The sequence below is a fragment of the Narcine bancroftii genome, chromosome 12 (genome assembly GCF_036971445.1).
Source record: "Narcine bancroftii isolate sNarBan1 chromosome 12, sNarBan1.hap1, whole genome shotgun sequence".
Taxonomy (NCBI): Eukaryota; Metazoa; Chordata; class Chondrichthyes; order Torpediniformes; family Narcinidae; genus Narcine; species Narcine bancroftii.
Genome location: NC_091480.1, coordinates 59,687,672 through 59,705,121, shown reverse-complemented (window position 1 = coordinate 59,705,121; position 17,450 = coordinate 59,687,672). Strand labels below are relative to the sequence as shown.

Genomic DNA, 17,450 nt, shown 5'->3' with positions numbered 1-17,450 from the left:
TAAATAATATTCAGCTCTTTTATTTTTCTTGCCAAAGTGGATAACCTCACACTTACTAATATTGTACTCCATCTGCCACACCTTTACCCACACATCCAGCTTAACTATATCCCTCTGCAGACTCTCCACATCCTCATTACAATTTGCTCTTCCACTCAATTTGGTGTCATCCGCAAACTGGCTACACCACATTTTGTCCCCTCCTCCAAGTCATCAATGTAAATGATGAACAGTTGTGGGCCTAACACTGACCCCTGCGGCACCCCACTTACCACTCTCTGCCAACCTGAAAAACTCCCACTTATCCCAACTCTCTGCCTCCTGTCAAACAACTACTTTTCAATCCAGGCCAATATACTTCCCCGGACTCCACTTTCCTGTAACTTACTGAGAAGTCTCTTGTGCGGCACCTTATCAAACGCTTTCTGGAAATCCAAATATACAACATCAACCTGTTCCCCTCTATCCACCGCACCCATTATATCCTCAAAGAATCCTAACAAGTTTGTCAAACAAGATCTTCCCTTTTCTAAAACCATGCTGCGTCTGCCTGATTGAACCCTTACGTTCCAAAAGTTTCACTATTTTATCTTTAATGACGGCTTCAAGCATTTTTCCAACTACAGACATCAAGCTAATTGACTGATAATTTCCAGTCTTCTGCCTACATCCCTTCTTAAAAAGTGACGTGACATTTGCTGTCTTCCAGTCTGCCAGGACCTGCTCAGAATCCAAGGAATTTTGGTATATGACCACCAATGCATCAACTATAACTTCTGCCATTTCCTTAAGAACCCTTGGATGCATATCATCAGGACCAGGTGATTTGTCTGGCTTTAGTCCCATTAGTTTCTCCATCACTACTTCCTTTGTAACAACTATTTTATCAAGGCCCTCCCCAACATTCGCATCCTTAACTCCGCACTTGGGCATGCTGGACATGTCTTCCACTGTGAAGACTGACACAAAATATTTGTTTAATGCCTCGGCCATTTCCTCATTTTTTGCTACCAGTTTTCCTTTCTCATCCTCCAAGGGTCCTATGTTAACTCTGGCCACCCTCTTCTGTTTTATATATTTATAAAATTTTTTGCTTTCTGTTTTTATATTTTGTGCAAATTTACTTTCATAATCCTTTTTCCCATTTCTTATTGCTCGCTTTGTAACCCCTTGTTGTCTCTTTTCCAAATCTTCCAGTTTCCCACTGCTCTTTGCAGCTTTGTACACCTGCGCCTTCAATTTTATACTCTCCTTTATTTCCTTTGTTAACCACGGTTGATTTTTCCCTCTCTTGCTGCCCTTTTTCCTTTTTTTTAATTTTTTATTTTTCACACTATAAACCACATTGATCAAGATACATACATTTTCCCTCTTAAACATATACAGTGTCATTTTCTCACCCCCCTCCCTCCTCCCCTCCCTCCCTCCCTACCTCCCCTCCCTCCCTCCCTACCTCCCCTCCCATTCATTTAAAGTTCAGAAAATAGGATACATTAAACCCATCAAACAATGTTGTCACTCATAAAAACAAACAAGAAATTCCACTGAGTCAGTTCTTTTCATTCTCTTCTCCTTCTGTCATTTTAGGTGGTAGATGTCCCCGGTAGGTTTTCTCTATTATGTTTCATGTATGGCTCCCATATTTGTTCAAATATTGTAATATTATTTCTTAAATTATATGTTTTTTTTCTAATGGAATACATTTATTCATTCTATATACCATTGTTGTATTCTCAAGTTATCCAGGCTGACATAATACATTTTTTTTGCTACAGCTAGGGCTATCATAACAAATCTTTTTTGTGCACCATCCAAATCAAGTTCTTGCTGCCCTTTTTCCTGACCAGAATATATTTTTGTTGAGCATTACAAAATATTTCTTTGAAAAACTTCCACTGTAAGGGAGTCACGTGATGGAGTAGTGGCCGGACGGTGAACTCCAGCCCTCTCCAGAAAAGTCAGAAAAAACAAAGGAAAACACAAAGGCACAGAAATAAAAGTTAAAGAAAAGTGAATATAAAGGTGGAAAGAAGATGGCGACAAAAAAAGAAAAATCGAAATCAACGGTAAGAAGAGAGCAAGAGAAGACAACGGAGGAAGAAGGAGAAGGCCTTACCTGTTCGAAGAGGCCCGCGGTGGAGAGAGAAACCCGCTCCCTCAAGTCGGTAGAAATTGGACTACAAAAATGGCTCGCTGAGCCGAGTAAAAGTGCGCGGTGCGCATGAAAAAAAACACACCGACGAGAGGGGTGACCAGCTGGGGAGTCGATCTCCACAGCCGGCAACGACAGCTGCAGAACACCTGCAGCAAGAAGAGAACACAGAAGACAATGGAAACAAGAAAGAAGAGAAGAAAAGGGCAACAAAGAAACAACAGATGGCCAACCCAGAGGAAGAAGAGGAGGAAGAGGAAGAGTACAGTGAAATAGAAGAAGAAGGGAAAGGCAAGATAAAGGATATACTTTCTCTTATTAAAGAATACATGGAGTCATTTAAAGAATGGCAAGCGCAGGAATTTGATGATTTAAGAAGAAGAATAAACAATACAGAAGAGAAAATGAATAAAATAGATATGACCTTATCAGAAATGGGAAAAAGAATGGACAAGGTACAGGAACGAGAAGCAGCAGTAGAAATGGAGGTGGAGGACTAAAAAAAGAAATTAGAGGAATCTAATAAAAAAGTTAAAGAGACACAAGAACTGTTAGCTCAGAAAATAGATATAATGGAAAATTATAACAGAAGAAATAACATAAAGATAGTGGGCCTTAAGGAAGATGAAGAAGGCAAGAATATGAGAGAGTTTATAAAAGATTGGATCCCTAGGATCCTAGGATGTCCAGAACTACAGCAAGAAATGGAAATAGAAAGGGCACATAGAGCATTGACCTTTAAACCACAACCACAACAAAAACCAAGATCTATTTTAGTAAAATTCCTAAGATATACTACAAGAGAAAAGGTACTGGAGAAGACAATGGAAAAAGTAAGAGAGGGCAACAAGCCACTGGAGTACAAAGGACAAAAAATCTTCATTTATCCAGATATAAGTTTTGAACTCCTAAAGAAGAGAAAGGAGTTCAATACAGCAAAGGCGATTTTATGGAAGAAAGGGTATAAATTTATACTAAAGCATCCAGCTGTATTGAAAATATTTATTCCAGGACAACAAAACAGACTATTCTCAGATCCAGAAGAAGCACGAAAATTTGCAGAACAATTACAAAATAGACTAAGGGATTGAAGACGTGCAATAAGAGTAAAAAAGAACACGATTTATATGTATGTGGGTAAAGAAGTATAAGTGTGTATATGTATAATGTGCATACGTGAATGTATCTGTATTTAGAGGAAAATATAGATAGTATAGACAAGAATTAATAAGGGAAGGAAATGGAATAGAGGGAATAAGGAGGGAACTAAAAGAGTGACCTTTGTTACATATGAAAAGTGAAATCTTTTCTGGGGGGGGCTGGGTGGGGGGGAGTTGCGGTCACTGCAAAATCAGCTGACGCTTGCGAGTGAAATTCGCAAACCCAAATGGAGAGGGGAGATGTTGTTGTCCGACAAGGGATAAAGGACAACACAGGAGGGGAAGGGGAGATTGGGGCTAAAGAAGTTTTAAATAGGAGAATAAGGAAAATGTTTGATGTTTTAGGAATGTTGTCTTATAAAGGGTTTAAAATAACAAAACAGAAATGGAAAAGGAGGAAAGGTAATGATGGAAAAACGGAAAGGGAAGATAAACAAAGTATAAAATGGCTACGTTGAACTATATGACTTTGAATATTAATGGAATACATAACCAAATTAAAAGGAAGACACTGCTAAATTTACTGAAAAAATAAAAAATTGATATAGCATTTGTGCAAGAAACACACTTAACTGAATTGGAGCACAAGAAATTAAAGAGAGATTGGGTAGGACATGTAACAGCAGCATCGTATAATTCAAAAGCAAGAGGAGTGGCTATATTAATTAGTAAAAATGTGCCATTTAAAATAGAAGAGGAAATAATAGATCCAGCAGGGAGATATGTAATGATAAAATGTCAGATATATTCGGAGTTTTGGAATCTACTCAATGTATATTCACCTAACGAAGAAGATCAAAAGTTTATGCAAGATATCTTTTTGAAGGTAGCAAATACGCAAGGGAACATATTAATAGGAGGGGATTTCAACCTGAATTTGGATTGAAATATGGATAAAACTGGGAAAAAAATTAACAGAAAGAACAAAGTAACCAAATTTATAATTAAATCAATGGAAGAAATGCAACTTTTGGATATATGGAGGAAACAACACCCAAAAGAAAAGGAATATTCATATTACTCGGCTAGACATAAAACATACTCAAGAATAGACCTATTTTTGTTATCAGCTAGTATGCAAGATAGAGTAAGAAAAACAGAATATAAAGCTAGAATACCATCGGACCATTCACCCTTAATATTGACAGTAAAGCTAGAGGACATCCCTCCAAGAATGTATAGATGGAGATTAAACCCCATGTTACTTAAAAGGCAGGATTTTAGAGAATTTATTGAAAAACAAATAAAAAGGTATTTTGAAATAAATACGGAATCAGTGGAAGATAAGTTTATACTATGGGATGCAATGAAAGCATTCATTAGAGGGCAAATAATAAGTTATGTAACCAAGATGAAGAAGGACTATAATCAGGAAACAGAGCAGTTGGAAAGGGAAATAGTAAATATAGAAAAAGAATTAGCAATGAAGGAAGATACAACTAAAAGAAGAGAATTGGCGGATAAAAAAATAAAATATGAAACACTACAAACATATAAGGTAGAGAAGAATATAATGAAGACAAAACAGAAATATTATGAACTGGGTGAAAAAACGCACAAAATCCTAGCATGGCAGCTTAAGACAGAACAAGCTAAGAAAATGGTATTGGCATCAATGAAAAAAGACAAACAAATTACATATAATCCAAAAGAAATTAAGGAAAACTTTAGAGAATTCTATGAACAATTATACCGAACTGAAAACGAAGGGAAAGAAGGGAAAATAGATGAATTTCTGACTAAAATTGAACTACCAAAACTACAAATAGAGGAACAAAATAAATTAACAGAACCATTTGGAATAGTAGAAATACAAGAGATAATAAAAAAAATTACCAAATAATAAGTCACCAGGAGAGGATGGACTCCCAATAGAATTCTACAAAACATTTAAAGACTTATTAATTCCGCCCCTCCTGGATGTAATCAACCAGATTGATGAAACACAAAGCTTACCAGATTCATGTAAAACAGCAATAATTACAGTAATACTAAAACAAGGGAAAGATCCACTCTCACCAGCGTCATATAGACCAATATCTAAACACAGATTATAAGATAATAGCTAAACTATTAGCAAACAGATTAGCAGAGCATGTACCGAAAATGGTAAATTTAGACCAAATTTAGACACAACAGACAATATTTGTAAATTTATTAACTTAATTCATGCAGTAGAAGGAAATAAAGCATCTGCAGTAGCAGTTACTTTAGACGCAGAGAAGGCCTTTGACAGAGTAGAATGGAATTATTTGTTCAAAGTATTGAGAAAATTCAGTTTACCGGAGAAGTATATTAATTGGATTAAAGCATTATATAAGGGACCGTTAGCGAAAGTGACAGTAAATGGACATGTATCAAAGCAATTTAACTTAAGCAGGTCAACGCGGCAGGGATGCCCACTATCACCTTTATTGTTTGCGTTAGCTATAGAACCACTAGCAGAATTGATAAGAATAGACAATAATATAAAAGGAATAAAAATAAAAGACAAGGAATATAAAATCAGTCTATTTGCGGATGATGTTATAGTGTACTTAACAGAATCAGAACTATCAATAAAAGAATTATATAAGAAATTGAAGGAATATGGAGAAGTGTCGGGTTACAAGATAAACGTAAATAAAAGTGAAGCAATGCCTATGAATAATGCGGACTTCTCAAAATTTAAGAAGGAATCTCCATTTAGATGGCAAATGCAGGCAATAAGATACCTAGGTGTACAAATAAACAAAAATCTCGGCCAACTATATAAACTCAATTATTATCCACTAATGAAAAAATTACAGGACGATTTAGAGCATTGGAAAGATTTACCACTATCACTAATAGGAAGGATAAACTGTATTAAAATTAACATTTTTCCAAGGATATTATACTTATTTCAGGCATTGCCAATACAACTGACAGAAAAATTCTTCAAAGAGTTAAAGAAAATAATAAGGAAATTTTTATGGAGAGGGGGGGAAACCGAGGATAACACTAGATAAATTAACAGAATGGTATAAACAAGGAGGCTTACAATTGCCAAACTTTAAAAATTATTATAGAGCCGCACAATTAAGATACCTATCAGATTTTTATCAAACAAGGGAAAAACCAGACTGGACGAGATTAGAATTAGATAAAATAGGGGAAAAGATACCTAAACACATATTATATAAATGGGATGAAAAATTGGTACAACATAGAACTTCTCCAGTATTACATCATCTCCTCAATATTTGGAAGAAGATTCATGTAGAAAGAAATAAAACAAACTATCAATTACCAAAACTAATATTGACGCAAAATAAGTTACTCCCTTTTACAATAGATAACCTTTCCTTTAGAGAATGGGAAAAAAAAGGGATTAAAAGAATAGAAAATTGTTTTTCAGGAAGTAGATTCTTATCCTTTGAACAAATGAGAGATAAGTACAATATAACTGGAGATACAGCGCTGGCATATTACCAATTGAGATCCTACTTGAAGGATAAATTAGGAAGCAGTTTGAGTTTGCCAGAGGGAAGTAACCTTGAATATGTGATTACAGATACAATGTTAATCAAAAGATTTATAACAAATATGTATATTAAACTGCAAGAAAAGGAAAATGAGGAAACAAATGGTAAAACTAAACAAAAATGGGAACAAGATTTAAATATAAAGATAAAAAAGGAAACGGGAGAAATTATGTTCTGGAACGATGAGAAATACAATAAATACGAGGCTACGTATGATACTATATAACTGGTTACACAGACTATACATTACACCTCAAAAGTTAAATAAATGGGACCCAACAGTATCTGATAGATGTTTTCGATGTAAAAAAGAAATGGGAACAACAATTCATGCAATCTGGACATGTGAGAAAGTAGAAAAATTTTGGGAAGATCTCAATCAGATATTAAATAAAATAACAGAAAACAATATACCAAAGAATCCAGAGATCTTTCTCCTAAGTAACATAAAAAACAAAGAATTTGGAATTGATTTGGAGGATGCACAAAAAAGATTTGTTAAGATAGCTCTAGCCGTAGCAAAAAAATGTATTATGTCAACCTGGAAATTGGAAGATAATCTGAAAATACAACAATGGTATATAGAAATGAATAAATGTATTCCATTAGAAAAAATTACATATAGTTTAAGAAATAATATCGAAATATTTGAACAAATATGGGAGCCTTACATTAAATACAATAGCGAAAACCTACCGGGAACAATCATTAACTAAGTTGATGGAAGGAGAAGGAAAGAAAAGAATGGACTCAGTAGAATTTCTGGTGTATTCTTGTTGAATGACAACATTGTCTGACTGGTTTAATGTAACCTAGATTGTATACCTTAAATGGACGGGAGGGGGGGTTGGGGGGGTGGGTTGGGAGGAGGGGGGGGATAAAATGTCACTGTATATGTGTGAAAAGGAAAAAGTGTGTATCATGGCTAATGTGATTTATGGTGTGAAAAATAAAAAATTTTAAAAAAAAAGAAAAACTTCCACTGTTTCTCAACTGTTTCATCAATTAGCCTGTGCTGGGGGGGGAGTCACGTGATGGAGTAGTGGCCGGACAGTGAACTCCAGCCCTCTCCAGAAAAGTCGGAAAAAACAAAGGAAAACACAAAGGCACAGAAATAAAAGTTAAAGAAAAGTGAATATAAAGGTGGAAAGAAGATGGCGACAAAAAAAGAAAAATCGAAATCAACGGTAAGAAGAGAGCAAGAGAAGACAACGGAGGAAGAAGGAGAAGGCCTTACCTGTTCGAAGAGGCCCGCGGTGGAGAGAGAAACCCGCTCCCTCAAGTCGGTAGAAATTGGACTACAAAAATGGCTCGCTGAGCCGAGTAAAAGTGCGCGGTGCGCATGAAAAAAAACACACCGACGGGAGGGGTGACCAGCTGGGGAGTCGATCTCCACAGCCGGCAACGACAGCTGCAGAACACCTGCAGCAAGAAGAGAACACAGAAGACAATGGAAACAAGAAAGAAGAGAAGAAAAGGGCAACAAAGAAACAACAGATGGCCAACCCAGAGGAAGAAGAGGAGGAAGAGGAAGAGTACAGTGAAATAGAAGAAGAAGGGAAAGGCAAGATAAAGGATATACTTTCTCTTATTAAAGAATACATGGAGTCATTTAAAGAATGGCAAGCGCAAGAATTTAATGATTTAAGAAGAAGAATAAACAACACAGAAGTGAAAATGAATAAAATAGATATGACCTTAACAGAAATGGGAAAGAAAATAGACAAGATGGAAGAGCGGGCAGTAGCAGTAGAAATGGAGGTAGAGGACTTAAAAAAGAAATTAGAGGAATCTAATAAAAAAGTTATAGAGACACAAGAACTGTTACCTCAGAAAATAGATATAATGAAAAACTATAACAGAAGAAATAACATAAAGATAGTGGGCCTTAAGGAAGATGAAGAAGGCAAGAATATGAGAGAGTTTATAAAAGATTGGATCAATAGGATCCTAGGATGTCCAGAACTACATCAAGAAATGGAAATAGAAAGGGCACATAGAGCATTGGCCTTTTAACCACAACCTCAACAAAAACCAAGATCTATTTTAGTAAAATTCCTAAGATATACTACAAGAGAAAAGGTACTGGAGAAGACAATGGAAAAAGTAAGAGAGGGCAACAAGCCACTGGAGTACAAAGGGCAAAAAAATCTTCATTTATCCAGATATAAGTTTTGAACTCCTAAAGAAGAGAAAGGAGTTCAATACAGCAAAGGCGATTTTATGGAAGAAAGGGTATAAATTTATACTAAAGTATCCAGCGGTATTGAAAATATTTATTCCAGGACAACAAAACAGACTATTCTCGGATCCAGAAGAAGCACGAAAATTTGCAGAACAATTACAAAATAGACTGAGGGATGAAGACGTGTAATGAGAGTAAAAATGATCACGATTGATATGTATGTGGGTAAAGAGGTATAAGAGTGTATATGTATAATGTGCATACGTGAATGTATCTGTATTTAGAGGAAAATATAGATAGTATAGACAAGAATTAATAAGGGAAGGAAATGGAATAGAGGGAATAAGGAGGGAACTAAAAGAGTGACCTTTGTTACATATGAAAAGTGAAATCTTTTCTGGGGGGGGCTGGGTAGGGAGGAGTTGCGATCACTGCAAAATCAGTTGACGCTTGCGAGTGAATTCGCAAACCCAAATGGAGAGGGGAGATGTGGTTGTCCGACAAGGGATAAAGGACAACTCAGGAGGGGAAGGGGAGATTGGGGCTAAAGAAGTTTTAAATAGGAGAATAAGGAAAATGTTTGATGTTTTACGAATGTTGTCTTATAAAGGGTTTAAAATAACAAAACAGAAATGGAAAAGGAGGAAAGGTAATGATGGAAAAACGGAAAGGGAAGATAAACAAAGTATAAAATGGCTACGTTGAACTATATGACTTTAAATATTAATGGAATACATAACCAAATTAAAAGGAAGAAACTGCTAAATTTACTGAAAAAATAAAAAATTGATATAGCATTTGTGCAAGAAACACACTTAACTGAATTAGAGCACAAGAAATTAAAGAGAGATTGGGTAGGACATGTAACAGCAGCATCGTATAAATCAAAAGCAAGAGGAGTGGCTATATTAATTAGTAAAAATGTGCCATTTAAAATAGAAGAGGAAATAATAGATCCAGCAGGGAGATATGTAATGATAAAATGTCAGATATATTCAGAGTTTTGGAATCTACTCAATGTATATTCACCTAACGAAGAAGATCAAAAGTTTATGCAAGATATCTTTTTGAAGGTAGCAAATACGCAAGGGAACATATTAATAGGAGGGGATTTCAACCTGAATTTGGATTGAAATATGGATAAAACTGGGAAAAAAATTAACAGAAAGAACAAAGTAACCAAATTTATAATTAAATCAATGGAAGAAATGCAACTTTTGGATATATGGAGGAAACAACACCCAAAAGAAAAGGAATATTCATATTACTCGGCTAGACATAAAACATACTCAAGAATAGACCTATTTTTGTTATCAGCTAGTATGCAAGATAGAGTAAGAAAAACAGAATATAAAGCTAGAATACTATCGGACCATTCACCCTTAATATTGACAGTAAAGCTAGAGGACATCCCTCCAAGAATGTATAGATGGAGATTAAACCCCATGTTACTTAAAAGGCAGGATTTTAGAGAATTTATTGAAAAACAAATAAAAAGGCATTTTGAAATAAATACGGAATCAGTGGAAGATAAATTTATACTATGGGATGCAATGAAAGCATTCATTAGAGGGCAAATAATAAGTTATGTAACCCAGATGAAGAAGGACTATAATCAGGAAACAGAGCAGTTGGAAAGGGAAATAGTAAATATAGAAAAAAAATTAGCAATGAAGGAAGATACAACTAAAAGAAGAGAATTGGCGGATAAAAAAATAAAATATGAAACACTACAAACATATAAGGTGGAGAAGAATATAATGAAGACAAAACAGAAATATTATGAACTGGGTGAAAAAACGCACAAAATCCTAGCATGGCAGCTTAAGACAGAACAAGCTAAGAAAATGGTATTGGCATCAAGGAAAAAAGACAAACAAATTACATATAATCCAAAAGAAATTAAGGAAAACTTTAGAGAATTCTATGAACAATTATACCGAACTGAAAACAAAGGGAAAGAAGGGAAAATAGATGAATTTCTGACTAAAATTGAACTACCAAAACTACAAATAGAGGAACAAAATAAATTAACAGAACCATTTGGAATAGTAGAAATACAAGAGGTAATAAAAAAATTACCAAATAATAAGACACCAGGAGAGGATGGATTCCCAATAGAATTCTACAAAACATTTAAAGACTTATTAATTCCGCCCCTCCTGGATGTAATCAACCAGATTGATGAAACACAAAGCTTACCAGATTCATGTAAAACAGCAATAATTACAGTAATACTAAAGCAAGGGAAAGATCCACTCTCACCAGCGTCATATAGACCAATATCTTTACTAAACACAGATTATAAGATAATAGCTAAACTATTAGCAAACAGATTAGCAGAGCATGTACCGAAAATGGTAAATTTAGACCAAACTGGATTTATCAAAAAAAGACGCACAACAGACAATATTTGTAAATTTATTAACTTAATTCATGCAGTAGAAGGAAATAAAGCACCTACAGTAGCAGTTACTTTAGACGCAGAGAAGGCCTTTGACAGAGTAGAATGGAATTATTTGTTCAAAGTATTGCAAAAATTCAGTTTACCGGAGAAGTATATTAATTGGATTAAAGCATTATATAAGGGACCGTTAGCGAAAGTGACAGTAAATGGACATGTATCAAAGCAATTTAACTTAAGCAGGTCAACGCGGCAGGGATGCCCACTATCACCTTTATTGTTTGCGTTAGCTATAGAACCACTAGCAGAATTGATAAGAATAGACAATAATATAAAAGGAATAAAAATAAAAGACAAGGAATATAAAATCAGTCTATTTGCGGATGATGTTATAGTGTACTTAACAGAATCAGAACTATCAATAAAAGAATTATATAAGAAATTGAAGGAATATGGAGAAGTGTCGGGTTACAAGATAAACGTAAATAAAAGTGAAGCAATGCCTATGAATAATGCGGACTTCTCAAAATTTAAGAAGGAATCTCCATTTAGATGGCAAATGCAGGCAATAAGATACCTAGGTGTACAAATAAACAAAAATCTCGGCCAACTATATAAACTCAATTATTATCCACTAATGAAAAAATTACAGGACGATTTAGAGCATTGGAAAGATTTACCACTATCACTAATAGGAAGGATAAACTGTATTAAAATTAACATTTTTCCAAGGATATTATACTTATTTCAGGCATTGCCAATACAACTGACAGAAAAATTCTTCAAAGAGCTAAAGAAAATAATAAGGAAATTTTTATGGAGAGGGGGTAAACCGAGGATAGCACTAGATAAATTAACAGAATGGTATAATCAAGGAGGCTTCCAACTGCCAAACTTTAAAAATTATTATAGAGCTGCACAATTAAGATACCTATCAGATTTTTATCAAACAAGGGAAAAACCAGACTGGACGAGATTAGAATTAGATAAAATAGGGGAAAAGATACCTGAACACATATTATATAAGTGGGATGAAAAATTGGTACAACATAGAAGTTCTCCAGTATTACATCATCTCCTCAATATTTGGAAGAAGATTCTTGTAGAAAGAAATAAAACAAATTATCAATTACCAAAACTAATATTGACGCAAAATAAGTTACTCCCTTTTACAATAGATAACCTTTCCTTTAGAGAATGGGAAAAAAAAGGGATTAAAAGAATAGAAAATTGTTTTTCAGGAAGTAGATTCTTATCCTTTGAACAAATGAGAGATAAGTACAATATAACTGGAGATACAGCGCTGGCATATTACCAATTGAGATCCTACTTGAAGGATAAATTAGGAAGCAGTTTGAGTTTGCCAGAGGGAAGTAACCTTGAATATGTGATTACAGATACAATGTTAATCAAAAGATTTATAACAAATATGTATATTAAACTGCAAGAAAAGGAGAATGAGGAAACAAATGGTAAAACTAAACAAAAATGGGAACAAGATTTAAATATAAAGATAAAAAAGGAAACATGGGAGAAATTATGTTCTGGAATGATGAGAAATACAATAAATACGAGGCTACGTATGATACAATATAACTGGATACACAGACTATACATTACACCTCAAAAGTTAAATAAATGGGACCCAACAGTATCTGATAGATGTTTTCGATGTAAAAAAGAAATGGGAACAACAATTCATGCAATCTGGACATGTGAGAAAGTAGAAAAATTTTGGGAAGATCTCAATCAGATATTAAATAAAATAACAGAAAACAATATACCAAAGAATCCAGAGATCTTTCTCCTAAGTAACATAAAAAACAAAGAATTTGGAATTGATTTGGAGGATGCACAAAAAAGATTTGTTAAGATAGCTCTAGCCGTAGCAAAAAAATGTATTATGTCAACCTGGAAATTGGAAGATAATCTGAAAATACAACAATGGTATATAGAAATGAATAAATGTATTCCATTAGAAAAAATTACATATAGTTTAAGAAATAATATTGAAATATTCGAACAAATATGGGAGCCTTACATTAAATACAATAGCGAAAACCTACCGGGGACAATCATTACCTAAGTTGATGGAAGGAGAAGGAAAGAAAAGAATGGACTCAGTAGAATTTCTGGTGTATTTTTGTTGAGTGACAACATTGTCTGACTGGTTTAATGTAACCTAGATTGTATACCTTAAATGGATGGGAGGGGGGGTGGGTTGGGAGGAGGGAGGGGGGGGAGAAAATGTCACTGTATATGTGTGAAAAGGAAAAAGTGTGTATCATGGCTAATGTGATTTAAGGTGTGAAAAATAAAAAAAAATTTAAAAAAATTAGCCTGTGCTCCCAGTCCACTCTGCCCAATTCCTCCCTCTTCCTATGGTAGTCACCCCTGTTTAAGCATAATATATTAGTTTTAGATCTAACTATTTCCCCTTCAATCTGAATGAGAAATTCAATCATACTATGATCGCTATTTCCCAGATGCTCTTTGACTATTACATCATTTACTCTACCTATCTCATTGTACAACACTAGATCCAGGAGAGCATTTTCTCTTGTGGGTTCCTTAACATGCTGCTGAAGAAAGCTATCACGGATGCATTCTATGAAGTCCTCTTCCAGACTCCCATGACCAACTTGATTTTCCCAATCTATGTGGAAGTTAAAGTCCCCCATGACTACTGCCGTATCATTATTACATACTTACTTCCAGTAAGTGTGTGGCGCATCATCGCAGGGGTGGGATCCCCCTTAAATCACTGGGTTGGCCATTTAATGGGTCCATTTCCACCAACCCCCCCCACCCCCACAGCTTAAAGGTGATAGAAGCACCTTTGCCCCACTAATCGCACCTGGGTCCCAGGAGGGCCACCTGGATGCTGTAGCTTAAAGGCGCCTAGAGGCAGAGACACGCCAGCTACGGCAGGGGGTTCAGGCCATTACAGTCGACAAAACAAGGACGAACACCCTTGGCCCGCACCCTTCATTGAATAGAATAAAGTGAAATTGTTCCATTTATTAGCCTTTGGGCGTGAAGCCCTCACTTTAACTTTCCCTCCTCCACCTGGCAGAACTTGTCCTCACTCAAAACAACTTCTTCAACTCATCCCACTTCCTCCAAATCAAAGGAGTAGCCATGGGGACCCAGCTACACCTGCCAGTTTGTGGGCTTTGTGGAGCAATCCATGCTGCAAGCCTACTCAGGCAAGGACCCCTCACTTCTTCCTCCAGTATATCAACAGCTAAGTCGGGGCTTCCTCATGCACCTGCACCTTTATCCACTTTGCAGCCGACTTTCACCCTGATCTCAAACTCTCCTGGTCCATCTCTGATAACACTCTCCCCTTCTTGGATCTATCTCCATCTGGGGAGACAAGCTTTCCACCAACATATACTACAAACCCTCCAACTCCCACAACTACCCCTGGACTACATTTCCTCACACTCTGCCCTCTGCAGGGATTCTGTCCTCTTCTCTCAATTTCTCTTTCTCTGCCACATCTGTTCCCAAGGTGAGATCTTCCAGTTTTGACCTGCTGAGTTTCTCCAGTATTTTGTGTTTTTTACATCAACCATGGTGCCTACAGATTTTCGCAATTTACTTTGAAATGTATCCACTAGGGAGGAGGGAAGGGAAAAACTTCATTAAAATTAAACAAACCTTTACCTTACAGCATGGCCAGCGTCAAGGGAGGGGGGGGCGCATTCACGGGCCATGCCACCCCCCAAATGAGTTATTGTGCCCCCACCCACCCGCAGGGCCAGCATTTGCCACAAAACTTTGCGAAGGGTAGGGCACAGCCCTATGGAATTCCCCAGAGCTCGCCCCAGTTCCTCACACCTCCCCCCCCCCCCAGCCGACGGCTGCTCTTCAGGATGCAGATCCCCACCTCAACATCAATGAGACCAGCCTGACTTCACCCCACCACTGTGCAGTTCCGCTCCCATCACTGCCAGTTGGGGTGTTTGAGGAACACCGTGCATGCTGCTCCTTCAGTCACTTCCAAGTCGCAACTGCACCCTCGGCTCCTTCTGAGGAGATTCAGGACGTCACCAAAGACTCTCGTAAACTTCTACAGGTGGACCGTGGAGAGCATTCTGGCTGGTTGTGTCATTGCCTGGTATGGAAGTGCCAACTCTCAGGACAAGAATAAATTCCAGAGGGTTGTGAACTCAGCCTGCACCATCACAAGTACCAGACTTCATTCCACCAAGGGCATCAACATGAGGCGGTATCTTAAAGTAGCCTCTATCCTCAAGGACACACCACCACCCAGGTCGAGCCCTCTTCACTCTGCTACTATCGTGGTAAAGGTCCAGGAGCCTGAAGACGAGCACCCAGCAGCACAAGGACAGCTTCTTCCCCTCCTCCATCAGATTCCTGAATGATCGATGAACTTTTCGTGCACTGTTATTATTATTTATTATTGCAAGATGGTTATAATCTGAATGTTTACACTACAACACTGCCGCAAAACAATGAATTTCATGACTTATTCGTGACAATAAATCCTGATTCTGATTCGTACTGATCAGCCCCCAGCTCGGCATATGATTGATCTGCACCACCTCAATCTTGCATAACACCCGCCCATCCACAGACCTCCTGCTGCCAATCAAGTAAAAGGCCTTCAATCATTGGTTGTCACTCAGTGACCCCACCCACAGCTATGTGACAGAGAAGATGGGTCTGGGGTAGATAGTCAATGGAGTATATTGAGATTTCAATTAATGACGAGATCAGATATTATTTATTGCCATGTAATAAAACAGGTAAAGTTCCATTATTGTGACGTGATACTACATTTAGAATGTTACACACTTGAAATTCTTTAACTTTTGTCCACCGTAAGGCAGACAGAGAGTCACCACTTTGTCCAGTGCCCCTCACAAAAACCTACAGGTGCTCTCCCCTCCAAGTACTGGCCAGGCCTGAGTCTGCTTAGCTTCCGACATCAGACAATCTCAGGCATATTCAGGCTATTAGGTGTAATATTACATTAGGCATTGCCCGGTGCCCCTGACAGTCATGGAAAGAGAAGCAGAAGAGTCAATGAGTGTCCATGGATTCGCCTCCAGCCTCTGCAGCCGCACAGACTCCTGCACGATCCATCGGCAACACAAACCCAGATCCAAACCTCTGACAATGTGAGGAGGCCTTCAGTTGTGTCTCCGCTCCCCCCACCCCGCCGTGTCTGTACTAGTGGCAGCGCTTCATCACACGCCGTTCCAGGGAAGGACTTGCATTGTAAACAGTAGGGATTTGGAGAGTGTTGCTGAATAGAGGCTCCTGGGATATAGGAATATCATTCTCTGGGGGAGAAAGGGGTGGTGAAGAATGTGTCTCACATGCTTGCTTTCATGGTTTGGGGCATTGAATATGAGAGCAGGGGTCGTCCTGTTACAACATTGCAACTGTGATAACAGTTGGACAGCAGGGTTAGCGCAGCAGTGAGTACAATGGCATTATTGATAGCAACTAAGGTTCAAATCCCACACCGTCTGTTTGTACATTCTCCCATGTCTGCATGGGTTTTCCCCGGCTCTGGTTTCCTCCCACCCTTAAAACAGGTGGACCTTGCAGGTTAATTGGTGTATTTGGGCGGCATGGGCTCATGGATTGGAAGGGCCTGTCACTGGGCTGAATTTTTTAATTTAAGAATTTTTAAAAACAATAATTAACTGTCCAGGACATTGGGAAGACCACACTTGGAGTCTTGTGGTCAGTTCTGGGCACCCAGCTGTCGGAAGGATGTCACTGAGCTGGAAAAGGGGCAGGAAAGATTCACCAGGATGTTCCCGGGACTGGAGTTATGAGAGACTGGATAGACTGGGACTTTTCTCCCTGGAGTGGAGGAGGCTGAGGGGGGACCTTATATGAGGTTCATAAAACCATGAGGGTCATGGATAAGGTGGGTGGTCACAGTCTTTTCCCCAGGGTCGGGGGGGGGGGTGTCTAAAACTTGAGCCTAAACTCATTCTTCCAATGTCGGCGTGGGTTTTCCCCAGGAGCTTCACTTTCCTCCCACTGTTCGAAA

General features: G+C 37.5%; 2 protein-coding genes across 3 annotated transcripts in view; one reads left to right on the top strand and one right to left on the bottom strand.

The window, feature by feature from the left end:
* The window catches only part of LOC138747189 (transcription factor NF-E2 45 kDa subunit-like), a 90,739-nt gene that overhangs the window by 43,032 nt on the left and 30,257 nt on the right, over positions 1 to 17,450 (top strand). The window contains exon 1 of one of the 2 annotated variants that reach the window (XM_069906181.1): positions 716 to 821. The exons of the other annotated variant lie outside the window; for it this stretch is intronic. The gene's annotated coding sequence lies outside the window, so the exon portion shown is untranslated. Of the gene's footprint in view, positions 1 to 715; positions 822 to 17,450 lie in introns of those variants that run through there. 2 annotated transcript variants of the gene reach the window in all.
* The window catches only part of LOC138746638 (coatomer subunit zeta-1-like), a 63,476-nt gene that overhangs the window by 41,164 nt on the left and 4,862 nt on the right, over positions 1 to 17,450 (bottom strand). Inside the window, exons 3-5 of the mRNA XM_069904927.1 lie at positions 16,614 to 16,725; positions 15,942 to 16,021; positions 14,265 to 14,329 (exon numbers count right to left, since the gene is read on the bottom strand). Coding sequence (XP_069761028.1) covers positions 14,265 to 14,329; positions 15,942 to 16,021; positions 16,614 to 16,725 — 257 coding nt within the window. The remainder of the gene's footprint in view (positions 1 to 14,264; positions 14,330 to 15,941; positions 16,022 to 16,613; positions 16,726 to 17,450) is intronic.